Genomic DNA, 15,572 nt, shown 5'->3' on the forward strand with positions numbered 1-15,572 from the left:
CAATCAATTTTTTTCTTTTTGGATTTAGTGGTTTCATGGATCTAGTATTTTTTTTTTGCCATCTATTTAATATTATTAATGAGTCTAAAGCCCAAATACAACAAAGCCCAAAAGATAGGATCTAAAAAACATACAAAACACAATTACTTAAACTAAAGGCCTAACACTGGCCCAAACTTAACCGAACCAAAAACTGGCCCAACTGAAACACCAAAACGCAGCATTTAGACCCGCACCGAAACATGTGTCGCTCTGAGGAAAGAAAGAGAGCATGTGTTGAAACCTCAAACAACGAGGCACACGCGTCACAAAGCAACCGACAACGAAGTGTTGCTTCACCGGAACACCGAGAAACATGCCAGAAACCAGAAATCCGGCCCTTTCACCTTCACCTTCTTTGCTCCTTCCACCGGAGAACTTCTATCGAGTATCACCGAGATCACATCCAATCGTAGAGCCACCACACACACCGACGCTGGAAATCTCATCCCTAGACTCCAAAACCGTCCTTTACAAAATTACCTCTACCTCTTATCTTCAACACTATTACTTCATCAGAATCAGAGAGATCAATCGAGCAATTCGACATCTCATCCAAAGAAACCACAACCCGACAACCTATGAAACCACACCAGACTAAAAAACCTATCCTTAGAACCTATGTTATCGACACAAAAACCGGCGGCGCAAGGCAGAGAGCCTTCACTCCCCAGAGGCAAAGCCGGCGACGACAAGAGCGTTAGAAATCTCCTCGCCCCAGAAGCAAAACCGACCAGACACAATAGAAGGACTTCGATAATCCCTATTTCTCCAAGCGACATGCAAACAAGAAAGGAAAATAAAATTAAAAAAACGAAAGCTGGACCGGCAGAGCCGGACCTGAACATATTATCACGAAACATTCGGATGGAGCCCCCACTTCAAAAAAAGTTTTATGTATGTTCTTCCATGTATGTTTATGTATACACAAACGTTGATAAGAAAGAGTTTGTGGTAGTAAATAAAGATGTAAATGGAATGAGCCAGAGGTAGTTATAATTTAAATGATAATAAATCATTCTTTGTTTTCTTCTTCTAGACAAGACGTTGTCTCAACTTCATTTCACTAGAAGCAATATTTGTTAAAATTAGTATGGCATGACCGAGAGATGAACGGATTTTAACGAGACGTTCTCTCAGCTTCTTTCAAAATTGTAACTGACTTTAACAAATACTATTTGTTGCTCACTCATCTGAATCTCAACAGATTAAATTGTTTTTAAATTTTAATTAGTCAAATTTTTAATATAAAGACTAAATATAGTATATATATTTGGAATAGGGCCCTAATTTGACATGTCCGGCTCTGTGGACCGGCCGTGGCTGTGAAAGCCTCTCCGCCAGCCGGAACCACTATTTCCGATGGAATTCTAGAAAGAAGTCAGAGCAACAATATCTCTCTCTCTAAAAGTTATTGTTCTCGACCATATTTTGCATCATTCATGGATCTAGTAAATTTAGATGTACTTATTACTTACAAGATTTATTGAAACTAACACAATTTAAAGTAGCTTTCTTCCTTGGTCTCTGTATGACTGTTCTTGTTAAGCTAACCTCCTGTGGGGATGTATATATGTTAATACAAATACCATAAAATGATTAATGAATAGTTTAATGCGACAGTTTAATTTATTACTACATCATCCGATAAGATGTTGTTTAGGGAGGGGTACACCAGAGATATTGTTTTCAAATAAAAAATTGTCTCATGAAAGAAAAAGTCAAATTGTAACTAGAGTTATCATCAGTACATGCAAAGCCGTGCGAGCGTATATTGTTGCCATAGGCGAATTATGAAAATCTATATAATAAAAATAATAATTCATATTATAACAGAGAAAAATATAAAAATAATTATACTAATAAAATAGTAATTGTACAAGAAGATTTTCTATTTATTAAAAATATTAGTCAAGTATTTATCATTAAATTTTATAACTAATTTTAAATAAAATTAATTACTCAATATTATATGTCATAATAACCGACAAAGAAATTTTTACTAACTTTAGTTTTTTTTAATATTAAATGCATTCAGAACGATGAATCACCAATATCTAATATTCTAGTTCTTTTACATTAGTTACATTGTTTGTTACTTAGTAAATCCACGTATTTGTTAGTTATAACCTCATGTTTTTAACATAAATTATCATAGACTCAAATTTTTATGGTTATATTATGCTTATGATGGTAATAGATGATGCCCTTGATTTCTTAATTTTTTTTTTGTTGCCGTAAAAGGCTTCTTTTTCTAACGCTGTCGCACGGCGAAGATATTATCACCATTATAACTAGAGTTATCATCAGTACATGGTCCGTTACAACTACGTACATTCTCTTTGAAAAAAAAAAGAAAGTATATATCGTTTTGAAGAAACCGAATTTGATCGTTTTTCTTCTTTTGCCCAACTACGTACATTCTCTTTGAGAGCATGCAAGCTCACTCCCACAGCCACTTATTTGATTCAGACATCAATCACTTGCTACGTATTCCGTTAATTTTTTTATTTAAAGTTAGTAAACTTGAACTTACTAAAGATTTAGTGTTTCACTTAGATTTGTCGAGGTTAAATAAAGTCCACACACTTGAATACACATATATGGTTCACCACCGAATAAAAAATTGTAAAATTCGGTGATTTTTTGGAATGTCAAATGAATCCTCGGAGCTTCTTCTCACCAACTTCTTCAACCCGTCTGCAAATCCGTCGTGGGTTTATACCCAAGCTCTCGTTGAGCCAAGCTGATATTAGCATGAGTGAATTGATCGTCGGCGTTTCGCGGCATCTTGATCACGTTCCTCTTGGGCCTTCACTTTCAGCTGATATTAGGCCAGCTCCATTGATAGTTTTAGACATGTTCCTCTTGGATCTTCACTTTCAGCTGATATTAGGCCCAGCTCCATTGATACTTTTAGACTAAGTATCTAAGCCTAAAAAGTTTTAAAATATAATAAAAAGATGCAAGAAAAATGAGTCGAATTGTCCTACTGATCCAGTTATTATCCTAAATAAAATCATTATTTTTTTTACTTTAAGATATTCAAGTATCTAATCAATGTGCATGTTTGTCCAAATAAACCTTCTTATAAATCAGTATCTAATCAATGTGGTTGTCCTTAGCATAATGTGGTAGTCCTTAGCATCAATTTTGCTACGGATTTTTCTCTAAATTTCTATACATTTCCAATAAACGTGTTCCAAAAAAAAAAAATACCAATAAATGAGCCTTCTTATTTTTAATTTTTTGTCCAAATGAGCCTTCTTATAAATCTTCCTATGTAGGGTAAAATAGGGTTGATGTAAGTCATTTTTAGTCTTTTATTTAAACCAATTTTTAAACCTTACGAGGTTTAGTTAATTTCTTCTTTCAAAGAATATTAAATTAATTCAAAAAAAAAACTGATTTTACATTTGGTGTTACATTGGGATAATTTTTTTATAAAACCAGAAGAAAGCTTCAAGAAACTATCCCGTTGCAACCCATAGAATTAAAAATAAACTAAACAATATTGATAAACTACACAAATTGATGTTTAGTTTATTTTTAAATAAAAAATACAAAGGGCAATGAGACTGTCTTCTGTCCAGGACACTTTACATCCCATTTTCTCAAGTGTTCATGTTTACATCAACAGCGCGCAAGTGTCTCATTCCTAAAGCATCTCTAGATGGTCAATAAGACTGTTCTCTGTCCAGGACACTTTACATCCCATTTTCTCAAGAAACTCAGCAAACTTCACATCTCCCTTAGAGATTCATCACACACAAAAAAAAAGAGCTTAGATTCTTCACACAACTAGTCAAAGACGAAACGTTGAGCTAATCAAATTTCACATAAACTTAGTATTACCTGCAGGCTGGCTGTTCCACAACCTTCAACAATGACAGTTTCACCAGTAATGTTAGCACCAGCAAGAAAATAATTAGCACTAGACGCATCACCTTCACCTTCTACATTAGCATTACCAGGCGACCTAAATCAATTTTGCCATTTGGTCAGTCATTCTTCTGTGTCAATCTGATTCTAAGTTATGACCGTCTTACTTGTATTTCTGACTGTCTCGTGACAAAGAACGATCACAGCTATCACTATGCTCGGCACTAACACCAAAACGTTCCATCACCTTCAATGTCATTTCAACATATGGAACAGAAATCATTTTATCAATGATCTCAATCTCCACGTCTCCAAGAGCTAAAGGAGCTGCCATGAGAAGAGCGGTCAAGTACTGACTACTAATAGCTTCACCTGAAAAATACAAAACATGTCTAATGTGTCAATCAAGAAACCATTTCTTGTGGATTAGCTTAAAATACTATAATTTCGAATAAAATTCATTTCAAAACATGCATAGGTCAATTATCACATGCATTGCATCCTCAAGATGTCCCCGTAACGTTTCGATGGTGTTTCCGTCCCTGGGACGTTTCCGGTACGGGAACGTCTACCAAAATCACGTCCCCGTGGCCCGTGCATTCCACCAGACTCAAGCCTCTCGACTAAACAAGTTGTCCATGTTGGTTGAACTCATCTTTACGTTTCTTCTTACCCTACTTTTTAGGCTTTTTGGAAGCAAAAGATTCCCTCTATAGAGGAACATTGTTATAATAGTCTTACACATTCGTGGCAAACCTCTCATTCCTATATCAATCATACACAATCGTGAAAAAATGAATAATTTGGGAAATTTCTAATATTTTGAATAAAAGCTATTCGACTGGTTAAAAAAAATTCAAATATTTTGTATAAAAAATATTAGGTTTAAAAAAATGTTTGTAGAATATTAGGTTAAATTATATTTTGAAAACTCGGATGCCTATTGCATTTTCAATATTAGTTTTTTTTAATAGAAACTTACGAACCGCTCGGTTACTTTGCTTTCGTTTTCGGTTCTCTGTTTATAGAATTACGCCTATTCTTATTTAAAGAAAAATATTTGTTCATTTATTTATTTATTTTAAAATACTTGTCGTTAAATATATAAGATTAATTAATATATTTAAGTAGTGTGACATAGAAGATGAATTAACATAATGAGAGTGATTGGCTGGATGGTAACAAGTCACTTTAGCTTTTGTTTTTATTTACAACCATAAAAATTACTAATAATATTTTATGTAATTGTTAAAGATATAAGTAAAACAATGTTTCAACATTATCTAGTTTCAAATATGTCGGTGTATGGTTTAAGCGCAGACGTTAGTGCTGTTGTGCTCCTGGGTTCAATTCTTCGTGGGAAAGATGCTTTACGCCATAAAGTATCAGCGCCAACCCCGTTTTGGCCTAGAGGATTATGAGCCTCGGCCCAGAATCTCCAGATAATCAAAAAAAAATCTGTCAGTATATGGTGTATATATATATAAAATACAAAATGAATTAATTGAGTTTAATCCAATTAAAATGAAAGATTTGGTGACAAATAAAGAGTTTTAAAATGGATGGTTTGATCGTAAAAAGAAATGAAATCAAATTAAGATTGTGTAGGACCAAAATTAAAGACGGAAAACTTGGTAGTCAAGTCTTTTACTTCCTCTACATTAATGCACCATCATAATTAGGGTTATTTTCTTCCTTGCCAATCTCTTGCATATCTTATTCACCATGTCTCTGCTTCTCAACCATCCCTTGAAACTATGCTTTAGGAGACCTGTGCTGGTAAGATCCTCTCCGCTTGTCTCAACTTCCTTGCCGCAAACCGCTCCTTGTTTCATCTTCGCCGCTGGCAGCTGGGGACCTAATGAGGCAAAACTCCGTGTTTTGTATGCTGATCAACCTCACGGCATTGATAAGGTTGTGCCTTGGGACTTGGTGTATGACACTGATTATTCGGTAACCATCGGGTCATCCCATGGTTGGGTGGCTACTTTGAAGAAAGACGGCATACTGCGTCTCCAAGACGATCTAAACCCAAGTGCATCGTATACGGACCCGAAACGCATCCCTTTACCTCCTCTTGTGACTCTGCCTCATTGCCAAACCCAAATCGTCACCAACGTGTCAATGTCCACGTCTTCCCCTGAGGATGAGGACTGTGTCGTGGCTGTCAAGTTCTTGGGACCACAGATCAGCTTTTGCAGACCAGCTCAGAGAAACTCAGAGTGGACCAACATCAGGATCGAGAACCCCTGCTTCTTCTCCTCACGTGTCATGTTTTCCAAGAAAGATGAGATGTTTCTCATGCCTGGTTCTGGTGGTCATCTCATCGCATCATGGGATCTCCTCCTCAAAAAGAACACCAAGTTGCAGAACTTGTGCTTGGATAACCTTCCCAAGCTTTCAAAGAAGAAACGAGAGCTTCTGGAAGCGTGCTGCAAAAGCGAACACTTGGTGGAGTCAAGAAGCACCGGTGAGACTTTCTTGATCAAGTGGTACAAGAAGACAACCAAGATCTTCAAAGGCGTTGCCAGGATGAAAACAAAGGCTTTGATGGTGTTCAAGCTAGACGGACTAGGAAACGCTGTTTACACTAAAGACATTGGAGACCTAGCCATTTTCCTCTCCAAGTCTGAACCATTCTGTGTCAATGCTAGCTCCTTTCCCGACTTGAACCCTAATAGAGTCTTTTTGAACGATGTGGACGAACTCGCCATCGTCTGTCCTACTCATATCTCGCAATTCATTAGCGTTGGAACTGGTAACCCCGTTTTTTTCTTTCCACCTCAAAATATAGAGAGTTGAGTTGAGTTAGTTATGCTTCCTTCATTATGTTTAATCAGCGCAATCATCCATCCATGCATTCTCTGTTGATTAAATTCGCTTGATTTTATATGAAATTAATATGGACCTTCTTTGGAGCTTCAGTAGTTCCATATTTTGGTTGCACAATACTCTTGACTTTGCTTTAAGTCGTATGGACATCAGTTGTGGCACCATATCATAGTGTCTTTATCTAAGATTTTTTCTTTCGCGATTTTTTTTTTTAAATTTCCTAGATAATTTGGTTTTTAGCAACTTGCAAAGAGACTGAATTTATATGAACCAACCATTTACAAGTGATCATAGATACATGTAATCAAATAACAATGTTCCAGTGATGATTCAGTCCATTCTAAAGTTCACTATATGCAATCAAACGAGGAAAAAAAATTGATTCCTGTAAAAAAAACATACATGCTAAACTGTCCATCGCTGGACCGGCAGAGCCGGACCTGAACATATTATCACGAAACATTCGGATGGAGCTCCCACTTCAAAAAAAGTTTTATGTATGTTCTTCCATGTATGTTTATGTATACACAAACGTTGATAAGAAAGAGTTTGTGGTAGTAAATAAAGATGTAAATGGAATGGGCCAGAGGTAGTTATAATTTAAATGATAATAAATCATTCTTTGTTTTCTTCTTCTAGACAAGACGTTGTCTCAACTTCATTTCACTAGAAGCAATATTTGTTAAAATCAGTATGGCATGACCGAGAGATGAACGGATTTTAACGAGACGTTCTCTCAGCTTCTTTCAAAATTGTAACTGACTTTAACAAATACTATTTGTTGCTCACTCATCTGAATCTCAACAGATTAAATTGTTTTTAAATTTTAATTAGTCAAATTTTTAATATAAAGACTAAATATAGTATATATATTTGGAATAGGGCCCTAATTTGACATGTCCGGCTCTGTGGACCGGCCGTGGCTGTGAAAGCCTCTCCGCCAGCCGGAACCACTATTTCCGATGGAATTCTAGAAAGAAGTCAGAGCAACGATATCTCTCTCTCTAAAAGTTATTGTTCTCGACCATATTTTGCATCATTCATGGATCTAGTAAATTTAGATGTACTTATTACTTACAAGATTTATTGAAACTAACACAATTTAAAGTAGCTTTCTTCCTTGGTCTCTGTATGACTGTTCTTGTTAAGCTAACCTCCTGTGGGGATGTATATATGTTAATACAAATACCATAAAATGATTAATGAATAGTTTAATGCGACAGTTTAATTTATTACTACGTCATTCGATAAGATGTTGTTTAGGGAGGGGTACACCAGAGATATTGTTTTCAAATAAAAAATTGTCTCATGAAAGAAAAAGTCAAATTGTAACTAGAGTTATCATCAGTACATGCAAAGCCGTGCGAGCGTATATTGTTGCCATAGGCGAATTATGAAAATCTATATAATAAAAATAATAATTCATATTATAACAGAGAAAAATATAAAAATAATTATACTAATAAAATAGTAATTGTACAAGAAGATTTTCTATTTATTAAAAATATTAGTCAAGTATTTATCATTAAATTTTATAACTAATTTTAAATAAAATTAATTACTCAATATTATATGTCATAATAACCGACAAATAAATTTTTACTAACTTTAGTTTTTTTTAATATTAAATGCATTCAGAACGATGAATCACCAATATCTAATATTCTAGTTCTTTTACATTAGTTACATTGTTTGTTACTTAGTAAATCCACGTATTTGTTAGTTATAACCTCATGTTTTTAACATAAATTATCATAGACTCAAATTTTTATGGTTATATTATGCTTATGATGGTAATAGATGATGCCCTTGATTTCTTAATTTTTTTTTGTTGCCGTAAAAGGCTTCTTTTTCTAACACTGTCGCACGGCGAAGATGTTATCACCATTATAACTAGAGTTATCATCAGTACATGGTCCGTTACAACTACGTACATTCTCTTTGAAAAAAAAAGAAAGTATATATCGTTTTGAAGAAACCGAATTTGATCGTTTTTCTTCTTTTGCCCGACTACGTACATTCTCTTTGAGAGCATGCAAGCTCACTCCCACAGCCACTTATTTGATTCAGACATCAATCACTTGCTACGTATTCCGTTAAATTTTTTATTTAAAGTTAGTAAACTTGAACTTACTAAAGATTTAGTGTTTCACTTAGATTTGTCGAGGTTAAATAAAGTCCACACACTTGAATACACATATATGGTTCACCACCGAATAAAAAATTGTAAAATTCGGTGATTTTTTGGAATGTCAAATGAATCCTCGGAGCTTCTTCTCACCAACTTCTTCAACCCGTCTGCAAATCCGTCGTGGGTTTATACCCAAGCTCTCGTTGAGCCAAGCTGATATTAGCATGAGTGAATTGATCGTCGGCGTTTCGCGGCATCTTGATCACGTTCCTCTTGGGCCTTCACTTTCAGCTGATATTAGGCCAGCTCCATTGATAGTTTTAGACATGTTCCTCTTGGATCTTCACTTTCAGCTGATATTAGGCCCAGCTCCATTGATACTTTTAGACTAAGTATCTAAGCCTAAAAAGTTTTAAAATATAATAAAAAGATGCAAGAAAAATGAGTCGAATTGTCCTACTGATCCAGTTATTATCCTAAATAAAATCATTATTTTTTTTTACTTTAAGATATTCAAGTATCTAATCAATGTGCATGTTTGTCCAAATAAACCTTCTTATAAATCAGTATCTAATCAATGTGGTTGTCCTTAGCATAATGTGGTAGTCCTTAGCATCAATTTTGCTACGGATTTTTCTCTAAATTTCTATACATTTCCAATAAACGTGTTCCAAAAAAAAAATACCAATAAATGAGCCTTCTTATTTTTAATTTTTTGTCCAAATGAGCCTTCTTATAAATCTTCCTATGTAGGGTAAAATAGGGTTGATGTAAGTCATTTTTAGTCTTTTATTTAAACCAATTTTTAAACCTTACGAGGTTTAGTTAATTTCTTCTTTCAAAGAATATTAAATTAATTCAAAAAAAAAACTGTTTTACATTTGGTGTTACATTGGGATAATTTTTTTATAAAACCAGAAGAAAGCTTCAAGAAACTATCCCGTTGCAACCCATAGAATTAAAAATAAACTAAACAATATTGATAAACTACACAAATTGATGTTTAGTTTATTTTTAAATAAAAAATACAAAGGGCAATGAGACTGTCTTCTGTCCAGGACACTTTACATCCCATTTTCTCAAGTGTTCATGTTTACATCAACAGCGCGCAAGTGTCTCATTCCTAAAGCATCTCTAGATGGTCAATAAGACTGTTCTCTGTCCAGGACACTTTACATCCCATTTTCTCAAGAAACTCAGCAAACTTCACATCTCCCTTAGAGATTCATCACACACAAAAAAAAAGAGCTTAGATTCTTCACACAACTAGTCAAAGACGAAACGTTGAGCTAATCAAATTTCACATAAACTTAGTATTACCTGCAGGCTGGCTGTTCCACAACCTTCAACAATGACAGTTTCACCAGTAATGTTAGCACCAGCAAGAAAATAATTAGCACTAGACGCATCACCTTCACCTTCTACATTAGCATTACCAGGCGACCTAAATCAATTTTGCCATTTGGTCAGTCATTCTTCTGTGTCAATCTGATTCTAAGTTATGACAGTCTTACTTGTATTTCTGACTGTCTCGTGACAAAGAACGATCACAGCTATCACTATGCTCGGCACTAACACCAAAACGTTCCATCACCTTCAATGTCATTTCAACATATGGAACAGAAATCATTTTATCAATGATCTCAATCTCCACGTCTCCAAGAGCTAAAGGAGCTGCCATGAGAAGAGCGGTCAAGTACTGACTACTAATAGCTTCACCTGAAAAATACAAAACATGTCTAATGTGTCAATCAAGAAACCATTTCTTGTGGATTAGCTTAAAATACTATAATTTCGAATAAAATTCATTTCAAAACATGCATAGGTCAATTATCACATGCATTGCATCCTCAAGATGTCCCCGTAACGTTTCGATGGTGTTTCCGTCCCTGGGACGTTTCCGGTACGGGAACGTCTACCAAAATCACGTCCCCGTGGCCCGTGCATTCCACCAGACTCAAGCCTCTCGACTAAACAAGTTGTCCATGTTGGTTGAACTCATCTTTACGTTTCTTCTTACCCTACTTTTTAGGCTTTTTGGAAGCAAAAGATTCCCTCTATAGAGGAACATTGTTATAATACGAACAGTGCCGTGCTCAGGGTTTTTGGGGCCTAAGGCAAAATTGATGATAAAATTTTTTATTTAAATTCAATATTAAATAAATTAATATTTTAAAATATTATTTTTATTAAAGAAATATAATTAAAATGATGATATGTTATTTTATATATTGAAAATAAATTAAAGTCAAATATAAATGATAAAATTAAATATCTAAATTAATTTAAATATGATAAACAAAATATATAACTATAAATTTATATATTATATGGAAATTATAAATGAGTTAAATTCTTTTTGTAAAATATATGTGAACAAAATCAACAGAAAGACAAAAACAATTAATAGTAAAAATTTAGGATAATGGCTAAATCTATAATTAAAAGAATAGGAAATAAAATAGATTATCCTAAAGAGATTTTTTTTGTACCAATTATTATCATCTAGTGTAACCATTTAGCTAAATCATGAAGTCATGCATTGTATTAGACTAATTACACCGAACAACAATAGGAAAGGGGGCCCCAAAAATAGTATTTTAGAAGGGGCCTGAGGCGGTTGCCTCTTTTTCTATGTCTATGGCACAGCTCTGAATACGAAGGTGTATGGGAAAACGATGCTGTAGCAGAGCTGAAGTAGTTCATGAAGTGTGACATGAACTACTACATCAGAGAGGCGGTTCGTGAGAAGCACGTATCAAGACCGATGCATTAAAAGAAGATTTAATGAAGAGGGACATTAAAGGAAGACTTGAAGAAGAAGCAATCGATCTAAAGAGAAAAAGAAAGATTGGCTTATTCGCTGAAGTAAAAGAAATGGAAAGTTTCCATTGGGTAGTTAGATTAGATCTAGGGCTTCCTCAAAGATATATAAGGAAGCCGTGGCACTGTGTTAAGGTTTAACACACAGGGAGAGCTTTTAGCAATAGAGAGTTTTGTACGTCCTAAGAAGGAGAAGCAAAGCATCTAGGGGTTAAGAGCTTAGGTGGTTCAGAGTCTGTCTTAGATCTCTGAACGAGTTGACTAGCAAACAAGTCGAGGTTTGTCTTGAGCTTGTTTGATTTATTGCTTTTAATAAGAAGTTGTAAGAGCTTTTAAAAGAATAAATATAGTCGTATTTCTTGGATTTGAATAACCCTGTACTACTGTGTGTTCTACATAGCATAGCTTGATTATCTTACATTAACAATTGGTATCAGAGCGGGTATCTGTACTTTGTTTATTTAAACAGGTAGATCCTGCGGAGTAAGATGGATAGTCATCGCGAATTGGTGATAAGTTCCAAGGTGGTCCTTGAAGTAGGAAACTATGGATTCTGGAAGGCGCGCATGAAGGCTACAATCAAGGGCATTGACCCATTAGCATGGAAGGCTGTGGAATCTGGTTGGAAATCACCTGTTGCAAGAGCCGAGGATGGGACAGATGTTCCAAAACTGGAGGAGCTCTGGACTGATGATGAGAACAAGATGGCTAAGTTCAATGCTCGTGCACTAACTGTCATACATTGCAGTGTAGCAAGGAAGCAGTTTGAATTAATTCAAGGATGCGAGGCAGCAAAGGATGCATGGGATATTCTGCAGAAGCATTTTGAAGGAACCTCAAAGGTTCAGAGTTCTAGAAAGGATATGCTTGCAACAAGATTTGAAGAGCTAAAAATGGAAGAGAATGAATCTGTTGGAGATTTCAGTTCAAAGATTAGCTCACTGGCACAAGAAGCACTTACACTTGGGAAGAAATACAAAGAAAAGAAACTTGTGAAGAAGTTCCTGAGGTGCTTGCCGTCCAAGTACATGGCATACAAAGCAGCTATGACCGTCTCCTGTAACACTGACGAGATGACATTTGATGAAGTGGTTGGAATGTTACAAGCTCATGAGATGGAAGTGGCTGGTGTGTCTGGTGGGATGAAGGAAAAAGGAATTGCTCTTGCATCAGTTGAAAAGGAGCATATGGATGATAATGATCCTGTGAGTCTTCTGGTCAGAAGGTTTGATAGAGCTCTACGAAAAGTGGAGAATGGGCAGAAGAAGTTTGGGCAAGGTAGGAAGACGTCCGAGCCAGAGAAGAACTACAGGAAGAATGATGCTAAGTGCTATGAATGCAAGGGGTATGGTCACTTTCGAACTGAGTGTCCCACAGTGAAAAGAAGAGAGATTCAGTGCCATAACTGCAAGGGATATGGACACACTCAAGCTGAATGTGAGTCGGATGGTAGGAGAAAGCCGGAAAAGTCCATGATAGGAATCAATGACAGCGAGTCCGACAGCGAGAGTGAAGAGGAAGTGAACAACTTTGTGGCATTTCTAAGAATCGTGGAATGTGAGTCATGATCTGAGAGTGATGTTGAGCAAGAAAATGACTTAGATGAAAGCTACAAGGAAGTTCGAGAGACGCTAGTGAAGCTGGGAACGGAGAATTTGGCATTGGCTAAAGAGAAGGCAAGACTGGAAGCTGAAGTACAAGTGTTGAAAGATGACCTCGACAGGGAAGCTGAGTTGGCCAAGGAAAGTGTGAATCTGATCAAAGAAAAATTGGTCCTGTCTAAGCAAGCGGACGAGCTCAGAGAAGAGTTACTTACTGAAAGAAAGAAAGCAGCAGATCTTCAAGCTGAATTGGATCAGCAATATCGGAAGATTAAGATGCTCACGGGGACCAAGCAACTTGACAAGATTCTGAGTAGTGGAAGAACTGAAAGCTCATCGATGGGACTTGGTTACACTGGAAGACAGAGTAGTTCAATAGGTACAACGCGCTTTGTATCTGGAGGTTTTGCGCATGCTGAAGAAACCAAGACACAAACTACTCCAGCTCAGATGAGTGGATGTTTCTTCTGTGGAAAGTTTGGTCATTACAAGAGGTATTGCTACAAGTATCTGGAACGGGTCAAACAAGTATGGAGACAACACAAGTTCTGGAGAATAGGCAAGACTTCTCGAGGCTGGATGAAGAAAAATGACTTGTACCCTAAGATAGTGACTGAACCAAGAAGTACCGTTCGATGTAACATGGCACGAGTGGCGAGTGATTCCGAATCCGAGGAACCATGGTACTTCGACAGTGGGTGTTCGAGACACATGACGGGAAACATTGAGTATCTAGACAAAGTGTCAAAAGTAAAAGGAGGAAAGGTAACCTTTGGAGATGGAGGCTGTGGTGTCATTCAAGGCAAAGGTACAACGTGTAACTCAGAAGTACCTAAATTGGTGAATGTCTACTTTGTCAAAGGATTGAAGGCTAACTTGATCAGCGTGAGTCAACTGTGTGATGACGGACTCACGGTGTGCTTCTCAGCAATTGATTGCCGTGCAATAAATCAACATGGTGTAACAGTGCTACAAGGTGTGAGATCTGGCAATAATTGTTACATGTGGGAAAAGAAGGTTAAGTGCTTGTCAGCTCAAGGGAATATTGATCTATGGCATAGACGTTTGGGACATATGAACTTCAGGAATCTAACGAATCTTGTATGCAACGACTTGGTTCGAGGAGTACCCAAACTCAAGATTGATGACAAGATTGTGTGTGGTGCATGCAATGAGGGAAAGCAAGTCAAGATACAACACAAGAAGGTACCGGATGTTCAGGCAAAGGCACCATTGGATCTAGTTCACATGGATCTCATGGGTCCTATGCAAACCGAGAGTATTGGAGGAAAGAAGTATGTGTTTGTACTAGTGGATGACTACACCAGATTCACCTGGGTTCGTTTTCTCAGGGAAAAGTCAGAAGTGTCTGAAAGTTTCAAAATCTGGGCACTTCAACTCATAAATGAAAAGGGAGGAATCAAGAAGATACGCAGTGATCATGGAGGAGAATTCGAGAATGAAGCCATGACTACCTTTCTTGAATCAAGAGGAATAGCTCATCAGTTTGCAGCACCATGGACACCTCAGCAGAATGGAGTAGTTGAACGAAAGAATAGAACTCTACAGGAAATGGGAAGAGCAATGCTTCATGGTAACAAGATAGCCAAGAGGTTCTGGGCTGAAGCACTCAGCACAGCGTGTTACACAATCAACCGTGTGTATGTCAGAAAAGGGACAACAAAGACACCATATGAGATGTGGACATGCAAAACTCCTAATCTTAGTTACTTTCATGTTTTTGGATGCAGGTGCTACATACTGAATGACAAGGACTACCTTGGGAAGTTTGACTCAAGAAGTGATGAAGGATTCTTTCTGGGTTATGCACAGTCTAGCTCAGCATACCGAGTCTACAACAAGCGAACATAATCAATTAAAGAATCAGTGAATGTTGTATTTGATGATTTGTCTGTGGTTGTAGGTGATGACTTGGGATCAGATGAAGAGGAAGAAGGTGGATCATCGGTAGCTGCTACTGAAGTCATTGAGGAAGGTCCTACCACAGATACAGTACCTCAACCAGTGATTCAGCAAGTTCATCGCAATCATTCGAAGTCTGATGTGATTGGAGGGATTGAAGAAGGACGAAAAACGCGTGGAAAGGTGATCAATTTTAAAGAAATGGTGCAGTTCGCATGTTTCGTCTCATCAATAGAACCTAAGACACACACTGAAGCACTACGTGATGAATATTGGATTGTCGCAATGGAGGAAGAACTTGAGCAGTTCACCAGGAACGATGTGTGGGAACTTGTGGCTAG

At 36.6% G+C, this 15,572-nt stretch overlaps 1 protein-coding gene and 2 pseudogenes across 1 annotated transcript; 1 reads left to right on the forward strand and 2 right to left on the reverse strand.

Annotated features, from left to right (window-relative positions):
- Positions 1-3,653: 3,653 nt before the first annotated feature.
- On the reverse strand, positions 3,654-4,684 carry LOC108845478 (3-phosphoshikimate 1-carboxyvinyltransferase, chloroplastic-like; annotated as a pseudogene).
- Positions 4,685-5,600: 916 nt separating this feature from the next.
- On the forward strand, positions 5,601-6,805 carry LOC108845479 (uncharacterized). The gene has a single exon (XM_018618685.2). The coding sequence runs from the start codon at positions 5,647-5,649 to the stop codon at positions 6,721-6,723; it is 1,077 nt and encodes a 358-aa protein (XP_018474187.2). The 5' UTR covers positions 5,601-5,646; the 3' UTR covers positions 6,724-6,805.
- A 3,158-nt stretch (positions 6,806-9,963) lies between these two features.
- LOC130510095 (3-phosphoshikimate 1-carboxyvinyltransferase, chloroplastic-like) lies at positions 9,964-10,831 on the reverse strand (annotated as a pseudogene).
- Positions 10,832-15,572: the final 4,741 nt, after the last annotated feature.

Source organism: Raphanus sativus, chromosome 3 (assembly GCF_000801105.2).
Source record: "Raphanus sativus cultivar WK10039 chromosome 3, ASM80110v3, whole genome shotgun sequence".
In the NCBI taxonomy this organism is placed as follows: Eukaryota; Viridiplantae; Streptophyta; class Magnoliopsida; order Brassicales; family Brassicaceae; genus Raphanus; species Raphanus sativus.

Excerpts from the sequence above, each read along its gene's own strand:
- LOC108845479 (XM_018618685.2), top strand. The coding sequence starts at position 5,647 with ATGTCTCTGCTTCTCAACCATCCCTTGAAACTATGCTTTAGGAGACCT.